Source organism: Lingula anatina, chromosome 4, assembly GCF_051362555.1.
Source record: "Lingula anatina isolate TDL-2025a chromosome 4, LinAna3.0, whole genome shotgun sequence".
NCBI lineage: Eukaryota > Metazoa > Brachiopoda > Lingulata > Lingulida > Lingulidae > Lingula > Lingula anatina.
The window spans coordinates 1,679,058-1,700,458 of NC_141770.1; the positions used below are offsets into that span (position 1 = coordinate 1,679,058).

The window sequence follows — 21,401 nt, forward strand, 5'->3', positions numbered from 1 at the left end:
TATTATAACCTTAAGATATGGGGATTAAAATGATATACACTTTTTCACTCTCTTTGTTTCCATGGTTACAAACCAAACGTTTTTCTCAGGGCTACGAACCACATGCTTTGAACACCCCCCCTTCTATTTTTGCCAATATCTTCATCTTCACAGGTCTTTGGGGTAAAGGGTGTTCAGGACTAACAGATAATTCATTAATCAATTTATACATGAAATCAAAACTTACTGCTGTTCTACAACTTGTCCGTTGTAACAGATAGAACATGACCCAATTTCGTAATTTTTCATATTAAATCCGGAGACATGTATCGGTACACTCCACTTCAGCTAACTCTTTCAAGTCAACAAATGGTCTAAAACACTGTAAGTTAACCTTTTTAGTTTCATTTAACCTATTTTATTTTTTTCCTGGTTAAAACTAAATAAGTACACTGTACTATTTGTCGTTAAGCGTTTATTGGTCCAACTTGACAATGATCGCTATATCTGAAACAGAAGATAAATTACATAAGTCTACATAAATAATAATCCTATATCTCCCCCCAAGTCTTTAGGTTCACTGATAACCAAAGTCAGTAGAAAGACTGAAATGTTTCAATGATCCACGAGAGGTCACTAGTGTTTGAAAACAAGTAAACTACAAAGTAACAGCTAAACTGAATATGCAAATGACAACAGGAACAGCAAACATTGGTGTGCAACTACACAGGAGTTCAAATGTCTATGACAGTTCATAGTCTTTTTGCCAAGCTGGGGGTCGAGTGGCACGAGTGGAGCGTCTAGGTTGATCCATGGTAAGAGGCTGGGACATTCCAGGTTGACTATCCACTGTCCTGGGGCGTGGAGTGGTGCAAACACGTGTGCTAACACTGCCTGGCCTAGGTGGAGATGCATTCCCCAAAGGTAAAAGACGGCGCTTTGGGGTGACGGTCCCTTTGGATGGCGTATCTGTGGCGGGTGAGGGTGTGTTGAACAGTTGAGGTATGGGTGGTGCAGTCAATGACGGAGGAGTTTCACACTGCATTTGTGTGTCATGAGAGTGTGGGGTAGCCTTGGCCTTAGGTGTTACAGGTAGGCCAGGGATTTCTTCCTTGCGTTCCTCCTGATCAGTGGCAACCTTGGCAGGGAGTGTTGGAGGAGAGCCAGGGATTTCCTTCCTTGTCTCCTGATCAGCTGCAAGTTTGGCAAGTGGTGGGGTAGCATGCGGAAGCTGAAGATCAAGGTCCATGGTCTGGATTGGTGTGGGTTGCATGACAGGAGTGTAACGCCGGAGGAATTTCCTGTTCCGTAATGTGACTCGTCCCGAGCCATCTACTCTCACAACATATTGATCAAACTGCCGTACTTCAACCACGGTCCCAGTCTTGTCCCATTTCAGGGGATGCGGGCCTGTCTGGTTCTGGATTCGGACACGATCCCCTACTGCAAGGGGTACAAGTCTCTTGGTGTGCTCCATAAGACGTTCTGCCATCTTCATATGGCGATTTCTGAGCGCTTCCTCCCTAGCCTTAAGGGTCTCTTGCCAAGTGGTGTGTGGTTTATATCTTCCCGGTGGAATGGGGATGAAATCACGGATGGGGTGCCCGAAGACGCACATTGCTGGTGAGAGTTTAGTGTCTCTGTCTGGGGTGTTCCTGTACTGAAGCATAGCACGCTGAAAGCTGTCCGTATCCAAGTCACCATTAGGGCTGGTATTGTCTGTGATGAGGCGTTTTACTGTCTTAACCCCAACTTCAGCACGGCAGTTACTATGGGGAAAGGCTACTGATGACATACGATGATGTACACCCCAATCAGAAAGAAACTTCTTGGTGGCAGTTGATGTGAACTCCGGTCCCCCATCTGAGGATAGCTCATCGGCAATGCCAAAGGTGACAAAGGTCCGTCGAAGAGAAGCTATCAGGCCAGCCGCTCCTTGGGATGCTCTCTCCACAATCGGCCAGTTGGAATACCGATCAACAATGACAAGGTAGTTATTACCCATGTAGTGGAAGTAGTCAGCACAGACGCACTGGAATGGGTAGTCAGGATATATCAATGGTGTCGGAGGGGCACTCGGTTGGGAGGGGGTCATGCGGTTGCAGTGGTTGCAACCTGTTCTGGTGGATACTATATCCGGTGTTATGCCAGGCCAGAAGATTGAGGACTCAGCTCTGGTTATCATAGAGGAGATCCCCTGATGGGCACTGTGCAATGTAGAGAGGACGTCTTGCCTTAATGCAGGTGGGATGACTACACGGTCTCTATACAACACAACTCCGTCGATTGTGCTGAGGTCCTCCTTGAACTGATAATACTCGCGAAGCTTGATGGGGAACTCTTGGCGGCTCTCTGGTAGACCTGAGGTTATTAAGTCGACTAGCATAGCCATATCTGCATCACTTGTGGTTGCTGTGCGTACTCTGTCCCAGGTCACTGATTTCAAGGTGGTGGATGCCAGAGAGGATGTAAGTGCAGAGATCATGTTTTCCTCCATGGGGATGTGACTGGGGGCAGGGGATCGGATTTGAGACAGAGGGTGATGTTGGCTGACAGTAGCAACGTCGTCAGGGAGTGGGAGCTTATCTGGATCTCCTGTGGGATGACGAGATACGCAATCTGCAGCAAGGTGTTTGACCCCACGTATATGTACCATCTGGAAGCGGTATCTGAGGGTCTTCTCCTTCAAGTTTCTTAGGCGGGGGTTGTTGATATCATCAAGGGACCTGCAGCTAAAGACCTTCAGTAATGGCTTGTGGTCAACTGCAATGATGAGGTCATGACATCCAAGGACAAAGTACCTTGTCTTGTTCAGAGCATCAGCAACAGCTAGGGCTTCACCCTCGATGGGGGCATATCGCGATTCAGCAGAGTGGGTGAAACGGCTGCCTACAAGAGTAATCTTCCATCCAGATGGGCAGCAGAATGGTCGGATAGGCTGGCAAGAGCAATGCTTCTGTAGGAGCCAGAACCCAATTCCATTTTTGGACCAGTCAGTTGCAAGGCATGTGGGCCTGGACTTGTCAAATATTCGGACCCCCTCTTCAATTTCCTTGGAGATGACAGCCTTGGATTCTTCGAAGAGACTGTTGAGATCCTCGTCCCATCTGAAGGGGGTACCAGGTTGAAGAAGACATCTAAAGGGAAGCATTTTGTCTGCCATGCTGAAGGCATATGATACCTGGTTGACCAAACCAAACCATGATCGCACATCAGTGATGTTTCGAGGGGTGGGAAAGTCCAAGATGGCCTGAAGGTACTTGGAACTGGGCTTGACACTGTCCAGGGTAATGTCAAATCCTGCAAACTCCACCTCATCTTGTGTGAAAACAAATTTCTCTGGGTTCAGGGTGATGCCATGTCTACCACAGATGTCTAACCACTCCACGGCTTTGAAGAAACTCCCCTCTATTGAGCTGGACCAAAGTAGGACATCATTGACACATTTGGTTTTGTTGGTGATGTGCGAGACAATTTCGTCGTATCTCCTGGTATACCCATCACCTGAAGCAATGTACCCTTGGGGAGCAACCTTGTATCGGTATCTACCCCAGGGTGTGATAAACGTTGTGAGATGGCGATCCTCCTCACGAATGGGTACACTGTGGTATCCATTCCAAGCATCCAGAACTGTCTTTTTCTTGCCTTGGGGCACAGCCCTGGCTTGGTGAAAAGGAGAAGGGGTGTGATGGGTCTCTCGTGTAGCATGTGCATTCAGAGCCTGTAGATCAACTGTGCGGCGTAGCCTGCCATTGTTCTTCGCACATACAACCATGCGGTGGCACCAGGTGACTGGCTCGCCAATTGGGACTGGTTCTATGACCCCTAGTCTGACATCTTGGTCAAGTCCTGCTTTCACTTCTTCCTGCCAGTGAAGTGGGACTGGTATTGGAGTGTGATAGGCTACTGGTGCCGCAGAAGGGTCTACCATCAATTTCATTGGAGGGCTGTCCATAAGGGGCAATGGCTGATGATCACATGTATTAAATGTACTGGACCTGTAATAGTCCAGAAGGTATTCCTTCAGTCGCCCACAGTTCTGTTCCGTCGCAGGGAAAGGCAGCTTGGTTGGAGGCGGGGGAGGTGGTTGACGTTTGGGGCAAGTGCATGTGTGTTGGGCATCAGCGCCACGAGCTGTAAGGGTAATGTCAGGGAACACGGATGCACACTGCGACATGTGATATGCACCCACAGTCGGGAAGGTCTTTGGTATGATGCCAAGTGCAATACATGCCTCCCTGCTGATAAAGAGCTTGTCAGAGCTGTCGGTGACATATGTCATCTGTCTTGTTTCCACCAGTTTGCCAGATGGGCCCCTCCCAGCATAGCGAAGTATAGTTGCTCCGAGAATGCTGATGCCATTGTTGACAGCAGTGTGCATCTTCATAGTGACTGGGATCAGGTCCTGTCGATTCAGGCCTAGACGTTGGATTACCTTAATGCCAGCAAGGCAGCTCTGACAACCAGTGTCAGCCATTGAGGGATGTTCTATTGGTTTGGCTGAGGATAGAAGGCTGAAGCCTAGCTCTCTGTAATCATCTGCACAGACCGTGATTCTAAGGTTGACGAACGGTTGTGGTTTGGAAGCTCTTCGCACCCACGTGTCATTCAATTGATCATAGATATGATGATCTAAAGCAATGGCCCTGCCTTTCGTATGTTGTGTTGTGATGGTGACAGAGCAGAGCGATTCAAAGACTGCGTCTTCACAGTCATCTGCCTCATGACAGGAAGTAGTCTTCTGGCTCGGCTTGGGTTTGTCTTTGCTACGGCACACTATTTCAAGGTGGTGGTATCGTGTGCAAGTCTGGCATTTGTGCCCAAAGGCGGGGCAATCTCTCTTACGAATGCGTAGAGGAGCAGCCTTGCCATGGCCAGTTTTTCCGCAGTAGCCACAGGGGTCCTGGGGTGGTTTTTCGGCAGGGGTGGGGGTCTCTTTTTTCTTGCGTCGGTAAGTGCTACCGATGGCCTCAGCTGCTTGGGATTCTTGTAAGCGTGATGCGGAGCGCTTCCCTGCTTCTTTTGCTTCCACAAATTGGAGGACTTCCTCCAATGTCATGTCCTGGTTCTTATCCCCTAAAAGGTCTATTTGGATCTCAGAGTCTGCTAGTCCACGGGTTAGAACATCACGGGTCATCTCCTCCATGTACCTTACAGCAGTGTTGCAACTGGGGCATGAGACAGAAAATTTGCATACTCCTGCCTGGCCTTTTAGACGGGCTCCATAGTTGCGGACAGGTTCATCTCTGTCTTGGCGCATGTTCTGTAGTGTCACTCTAGCCACCATTGTGTTCTCTGTGCGTACAGCTAATGCTTTGATTGCGGCCATCACCTCATCAACAGATTTGTTTGCAAGGCTCCCACCTGCTGTCCTAGTTAGGTCTTTTCGCAAGGGGTCATCACAACATTCCAGCAATTGGATAACCCTGTCTTTGCCAGCTATCTTTGTTGCATCAGCATATTCTGTCCATCTGGACTGAAAGTATGACCACTCTTCGTTGGTACCGCAAGCTGATATTGTGGGCCGCTTGACTTTCTCCACTTTGACTGCAGTAACGTGAGCGTTGGTATGAACAGAGCTGTGTGTGGTGAGTAGGGCTGCTACGATAGTGGCATCAAGGTCATCTGTGGTGTAGTCACAGCCTTCTATTGGGCACTGGACCGCCGGCATGTGGTCAGGTACGGGATAGCGATCATAAATAAGTACACTGTACTATTTGTCGTTAAGCGTTTATTGGTCCAACTTGACAATCATCGCTATATCTGAAACAGAAGATAAATTACATAAGTCTACATAAATAATAATCCTATAAAAACAAGCATCTAACACATTTTAAAATCATGTGAAACTAATGTACTAGCGTCAGAACAACACAACGTCATTATCCAACATGGCGGAAATCGCAGACTGTTTCTTTGCACATCTTCCACAACGAAGTCGTATATCATGTGGTTTATACTCTGTCTACAGATATGAAAAAACATGTAGTGTATTGAAAAATTGCAACAGAGATATCAACAGTCATCTTTGACGCGTTTACGTGAAGCAAAACAGCGTGAGTTACGAAAGCAAACTGATTCTTGTCAGATGTGGATTATTTTGTCTCCGATGACCGCAAATTGGACATTTTCAAGTATCTTTGGGAGAATGAATGGGTTACACCATGTGACCAGCACAGAGACATGGGCTTGGTTTGTGCTGGAAACCATCCACACAGGAAAAAACGATCCTATAATGAAATATATCATGGGATTAATTTGCAGATGTCAGTGAAGACAAAAAGCCATTACTGGTGCCACTTGGTTCAGGTAAGCAACGTGTTTGTTTATATTTCAATACAGGCCCAAAGCCAGAAGTTCACCCAGGAAAATGATCTAGGTGCAGTTTTTTTATGGTAAACGGTCCTTTTTGTAAGAAAAATGCCCTCTTTCATATACTAGTAATGAAATTGCAGCCTTAGGACCTGTGATATTTCTATCTTTTAAGCTATATTTGTGTGGGCATTTATGTAGGTTTAAGGGTATTTGGGTAAAATAAATTTAAGGGTAACGATTGAAATTAAATTGACGCTAGGGCTGGTCTTGGCAAAATTGCTAGGCTCATCATAATTTATATTCAAAACCTTGTCTTATAAAACATGGACAAATGGAATAATAAATTATGTTTCATCAATGTATCAATTAACTTTGAGATAAGTGTTTTCATGTGTCTATAGTAAGCTATATTTATATTTCAGGCACATTTGAGAAGTGTTATTTGATACACAATGATCTTATGGTCAGCAAAAGAGTCCAAAGCCTTACAGAAACTGAAAATGTCACTGACCAACCAACTACTGTACATGTAGTGTGGAAATGACTGATGTTGTAGAAAGACATGTATGTAAATGAAAGCCACAATATAACAAATGCTGAGGAGATGCATGAGGCCCTAGTTTCTGCAGATGGAGTGAAGGGGTCTCTTTTGCTGCCATTTTTCTACATCCAGCTAGATGGACATCTTCCAAACCAGCGTGGACTGGAGTGTCCAATTACAACAATTTGGCTTTCTTGATTCCTACAACAGGAGAAAAGGCATCTCTCTTCCTTGAACAGTTTTTATATGAGTGATACTGATGTTAAAGTTAATTTGGGTTTTCCTGAGGCCACTGTGCCAACTGGGTCTATACCGAGCAAGATCACAAGCAATGAATTTTTTTCTTGTCCCTGAAGTCTTTTGCTATCAAGAGTAATTAACATGTCATTTATTTATTTATTTTTTGAGACCACAGTTATGAAATGTGCCAAAAGACAGCTTTTGATCAAATAATATCTCACTGAGTTACACAATAGTTGAGCTTTAAAGTCATCTAAACCTTTGAAACTATATTCAAATAAAGTAAAGGAGTTTTTACTGAAGGAGATTAGAAAGGCACAAGAAGCAGACCATCAGGACCTAGCATTTGTGAGGATGAAGATGAGAATGAAATGTCAGTAAGGAGGGTTACAGAAAATTCAGGAAGGACAAATCAGCAGTTATTTTTGAATGTATAAAAAACTTGAATTTTATGAGCTGTAATGTTTGATATTAAACTGCAAAGATGTTTCATAACACCAGGATATATTTTGCAGTTGTGTTAGTTTTGCTTTTTGAATAGAAACTTATCTTGTTTTGCTACATTATGATATAGATTGTAATGATCACAACTAATGTTGCACTGCTTTGCAAGTATTGCTGTATCATAATATTGTGCTATTTTTGTGTAATTATTCATCTGAGACAACAATAAACTAATTTGAATAATATTTTAGTTACTGTATGCTTATAAATAGTGTGGATGAAAAAAAAACTTGAAAATTAAAAAGATCCCTTCTGGCTTAGCTCTCATAAATACTATGGCATATTCTGATCTGCTATGATAAATCTATGATAAATATTGGACCAAAAAGAAATTCGTTATTAAACTATGATTTTAATTTGTATTCACCAGATTGATGATATTTTTAAAGAATATTAAAATTATCATGTAAACTCTCAAGTAAATTGCCAGTGCCTATCCAAAGTAATAGAATCTAAGATTTATTTCCTCTAAATTTTGTCTCCTTAGAAATTAAAAAGTCCATATATGGCAATTTACAAAAATGTAGCCCAGTGACCTTGACCTTTGACCCACTGACCTGATATTCATTAGTACACATCCTCTTTCCATGCTCACCAGCCCTATTAATTTAGTAACATCATTGTAGAGCAAATTGGTATATAATAAATTAATCAAACCCATTGTCTACATAGACCTGAATGAATTCACCACAATTTTTTGCCTTAAAAATGGCCAACTTTGGGGGTATTTTTCAGTACCTGTTTTAATACAGCAGTAACTTTTGAAACTTGATTTGGAATGATCCATATCTGCCTAAAATATTCGTGCAGTTTTAAAGCTGTAAACCCTGTGAAGATGGAGATATATGCAATTAAAGATGGTAGTGTCAAAATTGGACTTTGGGGGGAGGGGTGTTAGAAATGGGTGTGGCTCCCCCAAGCAGGGTCTTATCTGAATTCTACATATATCTGTGGCAAGCCAAATGATTGTTTTCAATGTTTGTAAGGTCTAATATTTTTTAGTTTTCTCCATTTTTGTTTAATTTACACAAAATATATCATTATTTTTCCAAGGTAAAAATGGAGTCTCAAAGAGGCTACATAAGCCACGACCTATAATAGGCTGTAATTCTCCTAAGAAAGGATATTTTTGGGATTCCTTCCTGAATCATGAATAACTTTCCAATATGTCTCCATACAACAAATTTGGTTGAAATCTGCTGACCCCCACCTTGCCACCCTGGGCTGGTTCTCTCGTGGACAAGCTCTTAAATCACTTTTCCTACGTTCTATCAAATTCGAGATTAAATGTATCCTAATTTTCAAATCGAAAGCTGTATTTATTGGAAATCAACGTGTAATTTTCGTTACAATTACGTTTCTAAAATCATTCAAATGATTTACAAACAAAATTATATTTGAAAATATGACGAGTTAAAAAATTCTCCAGAAATTGTAAATTTCCTGTGTCAGTCTTTCTGCCTTAATTCCTCTTGATTTGTACAATCCTTAGCCGTATATCATCTGTATTTTCGGATACAACTAAAACTACAACGTCGCCCTCTTATCATGGAATAAGAACCAATTTACATTCATTAATAATATATCAAGCTTGATACGCTTGATACGTTTTACGAATTATATATCGTTATTTTATAAAATGACAATATGTTGAAGGATACAATACTTATAATACCAACGGTTTGTGCCATGTATCTAATCAATAACATATAAGTTATCTGTTACCGTATATATTATCCTATTTGTGTGTAGGGGCAAATTTACCTGTACTGGAGAAAAATCTCTTGTATTTGAACGTTGCTTGTGGTGTGATGAGTTGTACTGAACATTGTGTTTTTTTTTACCTGTAGATTCTTCAAATATTTTTCACTTATACTATGAATGCAGTATACTTTTCTTATATTAAGGGATATGTAAGTCACACTATTCTATTAACACCTTTATTTTACGTGTTTTTCCGGGAATGCTGATTAGAATAATGCATCAGCTCCTAATAATTCAGCAAACTGAGTGGATTGGGTTTGGGGACAATGTGTGTAGTATTAATAACCCTAAGGCCCATGAATTACGCCATAATGGAATCTGAATAGATTGGGTTAGTATCAAATATTACTTAATATAAATCGAGTAACATAAATTGCCTCATACTATAAAAACGCACCATCACTCTTTTGCGAGTTGAATATAACAGATTAATTGTGATTTTCATCGCCGCATGTAGGAAACAGAGAAAAATTAACTTTCATTCTTGATTCCCTTCACCCTGGCCCCTATCCCCGGCGAACATCAGGGTGAGCGAGGTCGGTCCAGTCTTTTTACCCTTATCAAAAGGGGTCTGATACTGAAGCCTTATCACAATGCACACACAATCAGTAAGATTTAAACTAAATAACAAAATAGATATTACACAGACGTGGTCATTTTAGTCATTGCGTACATTGCCGTGTTCATTACTTAACTTCGGCTAGCTTTCACCCTGTGGAATATCAAGTAAAGTGGAAATAATAGAAATAATAGCATTAAGAATGTAGTGGTAGCTTGCACCCAGCCTTTCAGTATCCCTATAATGTAGATAGGTCAGACAGCTTCTTTTTGCCCAAATTCAAATAATCAAACCGGTTTCATGTGCGATATATACTTTCAAGATTAAAAAAAGACCAAACAGCAAATGAAATGCTGCGTTTCTGGCAAATTATTAATAAATATTAATATAAATCCAATTTCATTTATCATTGAAATATTATCATAAGCAGTATGTTACACTAAGTTATAAGCCAGAGGAGCTGGGTATTTACCATCATTGTCATCCGGTTAATTGACAAAATATAACAATGTGACATTCCTCGGTCACTGAAGTGGAATTATTTTACGATGTCGCAGTCTTTTTTCCTTTTTCTTAATTTGTATTTCTAACTATTTCTATTTTTATATGATTATGCTACACCACAATCTCACAGGCTTCATAATCACCCTAATTTGAACCAATTTTGATATTCCTTTTACAAAATAAATTCACGTAATTTGCAGTTTAATTCAAAACGATTTTCGGGTTCACCTACCTATCTATCTATTTATCTATCTATTTATCTATCCCTATTACTTCCCTCAGTTATGTCACATAACGTGCCCGTGTACCATGAAAATCTGACTCCCCTTAAATGTGACTCCCCGGTCAGATTTTCATAATGAAAATGTGACTCCCCCTATGAAATTTTGACTCCCACCCAAAAGAACATTCATTAATCTCATTTTATTTGAGTAAATGACTATGATCTTGTAGTATGCATAATGGAGGATACATAGGCACTTTTTTGTAGTTTGCAGGTGAAAATTTTCATGAAAAAATAAGAAAATTAGAATTGTGCACATAATGAAAATCTGGTTCCCCTGTGAAAATTTGACTCCCCCTCCACAAAACTTCAAAATCTTATTTTATTTTGAGTATATGACTGTGATCTTGTAGTATGTAAAATAGAGAATACATTGGCACTTTTTTGTAGTTTGCAGGTGAAAATTTTCATGAAAAAATAAGAAAATTAAAAATGTGTACATAATGAAAATCTGACTCCCCCATGAAAATTTTGACTCCCCCTCCACAAAACTTCATAAAACTTATATATATATATATATATATGACTGTGATCTCATTTTATTTGAGTAAATGACTATGATCTTGTAGTATGCATAATGGAGGACACATTGGCACTTTTTATTAGTTTGAAGGTGAAAATTTTCATGAAAAAAAATTAAAGATTTGTATTTTGCCACACAAGGACTCCCCTATGAAAAAGCTATTTATTTGACATTTGGTGACCATTTCAACATCTTTCCCTTTAGGATACTTTATGAAGATTATATTGGAAATACTTGAAAGTTTGATGGTAAAAAATTGGGTGAAAAAACACATTAAAAAATAAAAATTTAAGATTTATATTCTAACACCCAATGACTCTCCTATGAAAAAGCTACTTATTTGATAGTTGATGATCATTCTGACCGCTTTTTTTAGGATACTTTATGAAAAAAATTATTGGAAATATTTAAAAGTTTTATGGTAAAATACTGGGTGAAAATAAATGAAAAAAATTATGAAAATCTTCATTTTCATATGCATGGGATTTGGACTCCTATGGATTCCCATTAGGAAAAGGCCCCATTTCATATTTGCTGTTGTTTTTCCCATTTTTTTCCCAAAGCTGAATGAAAAATGGGGATTGGTGATTTTAAATGGATAATAAATGTGCATTCTTGAACCCATAGGATTTTGACTCCCCTAGTTAAAAGCACTTATTTTTCTTTTTGGAGAACATATTTGGAAGTATTTAAATTTTTGTGGGTAAAAATTTTTGCAAAAAGTGTTTGAAATTTAAAAAAAATGAGAAATTCAGTATAATATTTATTTTTACACCCAAGAAAAGGACAATTATTTTATATTCAGTCATTATATCAATATTTTCCACAAAGTTTTCATTGTATATATAATGAAAACTTTGCACACTAAGCTATATGAAAATGAAAATTGTTTTGTGTCATATCAGAAAAGAATACATGTATTGGTGACTGAATATAAAATAGGTCCTTTTCTTCATGGGAGTCCAAATCTCATGGGTATAAAAATAAAGATGTTCATGATTTCTTTTTTATTCTTTCACTCATTCTTTTCATTCTTATAATTCTCATAAAGTATCCTTAAAGGAAAGGTGTTGAAATGATCATCAAATATTAAATAGATAGCTTTTTCATAGGGGAGACAATGGGCGGTTAAGTGCACATTTTTAATTTTTATGAAAATTTTCACCTGCAAATTACAAAAAAGTGCCAATATATCCTCCATTTTACATACTACAAGATCACAGTCATATATTCAAAATAAAATAAGATTTATGAAGTTTTGTGGAGGGGGGGTCAAATTTTCATGGGGGAGTCAGATTTTCATTATGTGCACATTTTTGATTTTCTTATTTTTTCATGAAAATATTCACCTTCAAACTACAAAAAAGTGCCTATGTATCCTCCATTTTACATACTACAAGATCACAGTCATATACTCAAAATAAAATAAGATTTTTGAAGTTTTGTGGAGGGGGAGTCAAATTTTCACGGGGGAGTCAGATTTTCATTTTGAAAATCTGACTGGGGGAGTCAGAGTCAGATTGTTACACCCGCATCACCATTTATAATTCAAAATTCTCAATAATATTAATGATCGTTTTCAATCATTTTCTTTTTGCCTTACCTCCTGTAAGCGGTTTATCTTCAGTCCACATTTCAGTTTCCTGTTAGGCACCGGCATTCTCATTTATTATATTTCCTTCTATGGTACGTTGTCATCATTAATTGTCAGTCTTGTATATACCATGCTTTCCTTGAAAGCCTATGAATCAGGGGCGGATCCAGAAATATTTTCTGACAGTCTTCCAAATCATCTTTGTTGATCCATCCTCCATTTCTGACCGTCTTCCGACAGAGTAAAATTAGATACCCGTCCATGTAAATTTGAAAATCTGACCGTCTTCCGGAAGACCCAGAAGACGCCCTAAATCCGCCCCTGTGAATGATAGGTACATCATTTCCGTAACCTATCTAAGGGTCAGTACGTTTTTCAACATCATATAGGCTAAAAGTTCCGCAAGTCCTTCTACATCATTATTACCCTAAGAGGTCACAACTTTAAGTGTTGGATCTTTGGTAAGCATTGCTTACTGGACACAACCCGGCATTTCTAACATCTAAGGCTCTATTCCCATAGGTTTTAGATCGATCTATCCCCGCGGGGAGTCTCACTAGATTACTTTCAGATAATCCGACTTAAATGTCCGTCCCGCCTACTACAAGCTGTAAGGAGGTAATTAACTTTCGTGTCCGCCCGGCTGACAGCTATTTAGTCGATCTAAAGTAGGTCGATCTAATCTATGGAAATGGGGTGTATGATCGGTCATCAAATTCTCAAATGATCATAATGTTAAAATGAAATCAAATTAACTTGTAACTGCCCAGTCTTTCTATATCTGTTTTTCCAACTTGGCTTTCACGTGAGTTTCTTCATTGTCATCATTTAATCACAGTACTTGTCTTTTATCATACAGAAGAACAAATCTACGTATATGCAGGTCACGTCAAACTTGCTCTGCCTCCACGACAAACTTACTCTCCCTCATGTTTACATTCGTGGCGATTAAGCAGATTTCTTTTTGCAAATATTCCCTCTGTTATAGCAAATAACTCTTCGCTATAGATACAGAATACAAATGCTGATGAAATGGAACAGATTAGAGTCGTATTAAGCCATATGAGCAACCTGTTACTGGGTTAACCTATTTGCGGTCAATGAGAAATGTATCTTCAGCTACGTGCTGGTATAATATTGTAAAGCAGTGCTTTTAGATTGTATGATGAATATCTGTGAAGCAGATATCAGTTTGGCAGAAATTGACTTTGTTCTCGTCGTAATTTCGTCAAATGGCGCTCAGATAATTTTGAGAGATGTAATATATCAAAGAATTTTCTTTAAATGATTCACCAGTAAACCTAGATTTTTACAGAACTGCTGAGCATCAGAATGTAGCAACTTCCAATGAATAATTTAACACGCTTATAAAATTAGATTTGCGGCCACTTTTACACAATAATACATAAGAATGTCATAAATTGTGCTTTAACTGTATGTTTAATTTCTAAAACAAGTAATATATGCTTGCCTTGTTTCCCTGAATTGCATGGTGTACAATGTAACTCGCAAATACACGCACATACTGAACGTGGGATAACCTCACCATCAAAATCCACCATTTACACTCCTTACTTACACATGTAGAATGACGATAGATGGCAGTATTACAGTGTCCTTGTCAGCATACTGTCACCAGGAAGAATATCAGATTTATAGAGCAGAATGCCCCGATTACAGCCTCACAGGCAGAAATTGTCGCAACTTTTAATGTAAAAGGTTTCTCCTCCTCATACATGCTACTTAAGCATTTCTTCTGAATAACATTTAACGTTTCTGCCCACCCTCCAGTTACCATTTTCAATACTTGTTTTATGGTACAACTGTAGAAACAATTCAGAGAATTTCATCAGCTGTGTTATTTTATAAGAATGATGTAATTTTTCTTTAGTCAGCAGCTAATATTGAGATATATTTACCTCCAATATTGTTTATGTCTAGCAGGACATCTTCGTCAGGGAATAAGGCTGTCCAGGTGAATAGCCTCTATTCAGGCAAGACGTAGAAAGGTTTTTATATCCTTTACTCCCCTACATTTTACTGTTTTGAGGAAGGGGGGTCTAAAATGCAAAAATAATATCGCTTTTGGTATATTCACTGGGATGCCAGGGGGAAAGGGGCGGCACAGTGGGAGGGTCCAGGGGTTAAAATGTTGCCACTTGCTATATATTCGGGGTTGAAGTAGCAGCAGTGGGACGGCAAACTGGGAAAAGATTTTAGAGAATCCACCCGTGCAAATCATACAGCTAACCAGCAGGCAGCACGACTGCAAAATAATCGTTGATTTATTTTACGGGAGATTTATATTTTGATTGTTGCTGTAAGTGTATGCTCTGACTGTATCAAGTGTATGCTGCGCAGATCCAGATTGTGTTTTCTACGTCTCACCTAACGCATTAATCGCCGCCGCGCGTATGGCAAATTATATTCCAAAGTTCTGCAAACACAACTGTCTCAATCAATTCTCAGTGAGCACCATTTAACAGATTAAATCACGGCTCCAGGGTTTAATTGCAAGAACCCTGCAGTGACGGCCCTTGTTGAGGCGGGGGGGGGGGAGACCATCAGCTGATTAGTCAGATCTGCTTAATGTGGGTCGGCCATATTTGGTCGGTGGATCTGTTAGTCCGCAGATCAACCGGTTCTGAATGTGCTCTGTGATATTTTTCTCAGGTTCAAGAGGCAGTGGATGGCAAGGTTTAGCCTAAGACCCACTCAATAATATCAGTGATTACTGGGTCCTATCAAAAAGTTTTAAATTATGACTGGTTTTGTTCTTCAGCGTTTTATTTTCTTATTTGATCTGCTTTTATTCTAGTCTTCCGTTGCAGCTGATACAAATTAACCCGTTATTTTTTGTTCGTAGCAATCTCTTTGCATTAACGATAAAGAAAACTGGCATGGGGTCACTTAGAAGGAGAAGTGTGAGTTCGTTGGATATCAAATTTGGGTGTCCTATGATGATTACCTGCCGATTCTCGTACCCTGCAATGACCGTGCAGGCTATATTGTCCGACCCTGCGACACAGGGCAGGAAGTACCTGCGGCTTTTTGGTAAGGCTATATTCCGGCAGCACTGTAGCCTGCTCAAGGGCCCCGAAAGTTTTTTGGGTTTTCGGAGGACAAACGGTGCCCTTTGGTTCGGTATAGAACTATGATTCAACTATTCAAAATGCTAATTTCAATAGGGAAATATTGATGTGATATATTTTTCAGGACCTCCCTGACCCCCACCCCCACCCAACAACCTCTAAATTCGCCACTGGTAGTAGTTTTTCAAATCTCAGTTGCTTGGAAACAATGATCAACCTTAGTTAAAATGGAAGAGGTGTGTATTTGGTTTATTATTTTTAGTTTTTTTTTTTTTTTCTTTCTTTTTTTTCCCCCGAATTTTTCTTCTATGCGGCGATTGGATCAAAGGTATGCCTTAAGAATGCTTTAAAGTTTAACTTTTTGCACTTGAAAATGTTTTCAGTTGATTTTGCCATTAGCCTTCAACTGGGTGCATACCGTGTAATCTATTTATAAGTTGTAAAAACATCGTCAGGAAGGGGCAGTGGGCACGTGCCCTGCCCTCAGCTTCTGAGATATCTCTTCTTCCTCTTTTAAAAGGGAAATTAACGACAAAAAGATGCATTTTGTCCGTCAAATTAGTATAGCAATATTGCCGTCGTCTGTTTGTAATTTTTCATACTTGTAACCCCCTCCTCTCCCATAAGAGCCGGTACGATGTTACATCCTAGCCCTCAATTACAAAAAAAAACTGAATCGACCAGAGAACCAGTGATGACATTGTCTCGAAAGGACCTATTTTATATTCGATGCTTTGTGTTTTTATTTATTTATTTATTTATTTATTTATGTATTTATTTATTTATTGTAACTAAGGTGGTTTTATATTAAAACTTTAGACTAATTATAAGAAAATATCAACGGAATTCTTTATATTTCCCATTTAACATTATTAAAACAAACTACAGTTATTTGATATCAATGATACCATTTAATAACGGTTTTAAAGCTACAAGCACGGCGAAACGAATTAAAGATAAATATAAATCTAAAATTAAAACATTAAAAACACCTGAAACTATTGTCACTATATCGTACCCAATTTAAATCACGTGTCCACTGTACTTCACCAGATGAACGCCATCTATCAAAGCTTGTGAAAATTATTTTCTTTTGCGACACATGGCATATGTTTTAAGCGCCAAATGTCTTTTTCTCTGTCATGATTAGTCTTGTGTTCGGAGATTTCTCCAAATTTGTTTACATCCTCGAAATAATGTCATACACCTGTTACGGCAAAATGATTAATTCAACCTCTTTACAAAAACCCACATGCAATAATTAGCACTTCAAGGCATAAAATACCTCGATCAATGTCAAAATTAATAACAAACAAAAAATAGAAAAGTTATCGTAGAACCGAAAGAGTCGCGTGCACCCCCACAAATGTCAGTTTCATTGTCCATGATTCCGTTTCTTTTGTTAATTTTCGACTCTCCAATAGACGTTCACGAAAAATAAGTGTGCGAGTCAAATATTAGCTTTTCTCAATTCTGTTTAGTCAACAGATAGAAATATTCCATAGAAATAGGGATTTAAAAGTCTAAGTGACATGGTCCGTAGTAACCCTTTGTCCAAGTAAACGGCTGTGAAACATGAAATGGCGTCCAGCGCTTTCCGTGTTCCAATGGAGAAAGAAGATACAGTTTGTACAGCGTTGGTTGGTTGATTGGTTCTTTGATCATCACGCCATGGATCGTCGAGTAATATCCTGGTTTAAAGAGAAATGAGACAAAGATTATATATATATGCCGGTGTCTGTTATCATTTCGGTAGAAACAAATTATTTATGTAAGGGAGAACAAAATTGTGAAAAAATCAGGATACAAAATTAATGTTTTTAAATCTGATAAGTTGGGGGGAAAATAAGTTTTTAAGAAAATGTATTCTGGGGAATGTGAAAGAGAGCGAGTAACTTTAGCATTCTACGACGCGTTTGTTTTATTTACACACGTTCCAGATAAAATACAATGTACTTACGTCACCGGCGCCGTGTGCTGTTAAGGGAATCCCCTAAACTTTGCAGGTGTCACCTGTGGCCAGGCGACAAGATTCGTAAAGTCGTTATCTGGATCTTCGTCCCAATCTCCGCATATCCCTTCCATCCAAATGTCCCAGATCGGAGGAATGTGAATCTGGAGACAATGTCGGGCCACACGTATCCTAATGTCGAACAGGACGGCTGGCAGATGCGTGCAACTAACCTCAATGTACAAATCGCCAGCTACCAGAATGACCTCGATTCGAAAACCGCCCCCCGCGAACAAAAAACCAGGCGCCCCAGCAGGACCAAGGTTTACAGCACCAACCCACAGCGGCGGAACAGGTGCAAATTCATTTGCTACCTGCAATGAGATAAAAATTTCGATAGTGTTATCTTATTATAATAATAATAAGCACGTGGTCACGTCCATTTACCAGTGATTCACAAAATTATTCAGAACAAGAAAGTACACACAGTCATACAATACTTGCAAACAAACACACACACAAAAACATGAAAATTGATCAACATACTTCGAGATCCCTTTCAGGGGCATTCCGAAGTAACAATGGTAACAAAAACATAATCTCGTCAGAGGTAAAGGAGTGAGAGAGCGCAGCCTCTTCCGAGACATATAGCTGGGTCGAAGATTTCGAAGTAACAAGCATCAAACAAACCCACTACTGGTAACAAATACTACCTCCTCCGTTGTCCGGGTAATAATAATAATGACACAGTGCAGTAGAGTACAGTATATTTGTATTGAGTACATGTCCAAAATTTTATGTAGCTAATTTGTTCACAGGATGCAGGCAAATTATTACTAAGTGGCCTGAGAGAGAGAGAGAGAGAGAGAAAGCAGAGGATAGAGAGAGAATAGGAGGAGAAAACTTACCGTTATTCTGTACAGTCCAGGTGGATCTGGATTCGTTTTGTACACAATTTTCACGTAGTGATCAAAGATCTTGAATTTCACTGATGACAGACGAGTCTTCGGACCGTCATTAAAGAACTCTTGTCCCGTTACTATGTACCAAAACCAGCTAGGGTTAGACTTTGCCATTATCCCTACATCCCAGGGTCTGGTGTTAAATCTGAAGACTTTCCCATCACAGGTAACGTAGCGGACATCACCATGCGCATGGCATTCACAAGCCGGGATTGGCACTGAAATGGTCAGGGGCAACTTGAATGATAGAGGAACACTAATTTGGATACATTCCAACACCTCCATAAAAGGTCCAGCGTCAGCATTAAATGATCTATGTTATTAAAGGTGAATGCAACCAATACTCAAGAAACAATATATCAAAAGAGGAGTCTGAAAAGAAGAAAAACTTCTTTGTTGAAAAGCTTTGTGACCGATGGTATAAAAAGTGGTGTCAAAACATAACGACACGGGAAATTTTCCCGTGTTTCAGCTCTTAGCACTCAAACAGCCTCTTGGTAAGTCTATTGTTATCCATGGCTATTAATATATTCCAGTGGCTGATTATGATCACCCATTGAGTGTAAACTAGCGGCATCCAACCGACGTCCCCTTAAAGTGCTAATATTGGTGTAAATCTGGTTACTCCCATATAATACTTAATAGCTCGTAATTGTATATTCTTAACATAGTTGTCAGTGACCTAAACCCCCCACACAATGGCACAGTAGTTATTGATAGGGATGATACATGATTTTAACAGTTGTTCAAAAGTATTAAATCCAATATCTTTCAAACTCTGCATCTTATTTATCATACCACCTAGCCCTCTGCTGGCCCCTTTCGCTAACTCTTCCTTTCGAAAAAGTGTTAGAATCCGCACTCTACCTAGATTTTTAGTTTCTTTATCATTGTTTGAAGACGACAATTCTGTCGATTTGTATTCTGAAGGTCTCATTCAATAGTATCCCTTTATGTACGGTTTCATAAATCGGATTAACATGGACATGTCAGTATAGAATAAAATTTACCTAAAATCTATGTGCAACATTGAATGTGTGCAATGCCTCATGTTTCGGAGTATATAATTGTCTCCCGTTTTCTTCCATTAATTCTTATTGCACCCCATTTCCATAGATTAGATCGACCTACTTTAGATCGACCTAACTCCCTGGGGGTTCACGCTAAATAGCTGTCAGCCGGACGGACACGAAAGTTAATTATCCCCTTACAGCTTGTAGTAGGCGGGACGGACATTTAAGTCGGATTATCTGAAAGTAATCTAGTGAGACTCCCCGTGGGGATAGATCGATCTAAAACCTATGGGAATAGAGCCTTAATTTGTGTAATATTTGTCTAATATAACATGAAATATTATTAACTTAAGTAACAGAGCAAACAGAAGACATTGGTCATGCTTCTACACAAAGAACATTTTGTTTTACACAGTTCTGATTTCCTGAAGTAGTTTTTCTTTGACTCTAACTTTCTTTCTTTAAACATAATTTGGCGGCAACATGTTGGATTTATTTCGTTACAAGAAAAATAGATTTACAAATTATATGTACTGGTAACACACTTTTGAGAACTTAAAATCTTAACCTAATACTTCATAACATATATCTGTAGTACAGTAGCGTTAGATGACCAAACTAGTTTTAAAAAAGTTATTTTAAAAAAGTTGCAGCAGAAAGACATTCTTGCCAACAACTAGGTTATTAAAGTTATCAACGACAAATCTTCGTTTTCACATTCGGTCAAGTTTGCAATCTTAAGGAAAATTGAAAAACTTACGTATTGGACCATGGGGAAGTCCAGCTGCCATCTGATCAGCGGCTGGAAGGTTAAGCATGTCTTGCGTAGCATTGTCTCTTTGAGCCTCTTCCAACGGAGTAAGAGGGATGGGACCCGCGCCACTAACGGATGTCACCGTTGTCAAAGCGATGATCAGAAGCACGGCCACGCCTCTTTGTCCTGTCATCTTCAAGAGAGTCTCCTTTCTTGGCTAATGTGTAGCAGAAGGAGAAACGGCAACTGCGAAACACATTCCTCTGTTCTTCTTATTTAAACAACTTTTTAAAGGTGGGCACGCAGCGCCACGCTCCACGTTGACAAACTGAGAGTACGCATGCGCGTTCTATCTATGTGCGAAGGTTGATGCAGAGGAGTTGTGGGTTTTACAAATGAAAATAAAGATAAAAGAAACAAGTAAGAAAGAGAAAAACAGAGAGAGAGGGAAAGAAAGAAGAGAGAGAGAAGAATTTCAAGGTCCATTTCTCACTCAATATTTACTGTAAAATTCAAAATATGTTAGGCTGATCTTTTTTATGTCTTCTGCGACGACTGTTAAGTGATCTTAGGCTCGTAGCTTGGGGGGGGGGGGTTCGAAAGGACCGCCCGTTTTGGGCCCCTCTGAGTAAAATGTTAATTTAGGTTTATGTTAATAGTTCTACTTTTCAGAAAAAGATACTACCCTTTTGAAATTGCTAGCTACAGGAATGAATCTAGCTCAAATGTTTCATATTAATACATTTAAGTCATAAATTGCTCATCTACAATGTACTACAAAATTATCCTAGACATTAAAGAAACTTAAAATATTAAGGTCTGG

The 21,401-nt window shown here is 39.3% G+C and overlaps 1 protein-coding gene across 1 annotated transcript; it reads right to left on the minus strand.

Annotated features, from left to right (window-relative positions):
- Nucleotides 1-16,721: 16,721 nt before the first annotated feature.
- LOC147762027 (uncharacterized) lies at nt 16,722-21,121 on the minus strand. The gene is made up of 4 exons (XM_087011679.1): nt 20,585-21,121; nt 18,758-19,029; nt 17,859-18,223; nt 16,722-17,589 (listed from the first exon to the last, which is right to left on the minus strand). Exons 1-3 carry the CDS (start codon nt 20,769-20,771, stop codon nt 17,879-17,881), a joined length of 804 nt encoding a protein of 267 aa, XP_086867805.1. The 5' UTR covers nt 20,772-21,121; the 3' UTR covers nt 16,722-17,589; nt 17,859-17,878.
- Between the last annotated feature and the right edge of the window lie 280 nt (nt 21,122-21,401).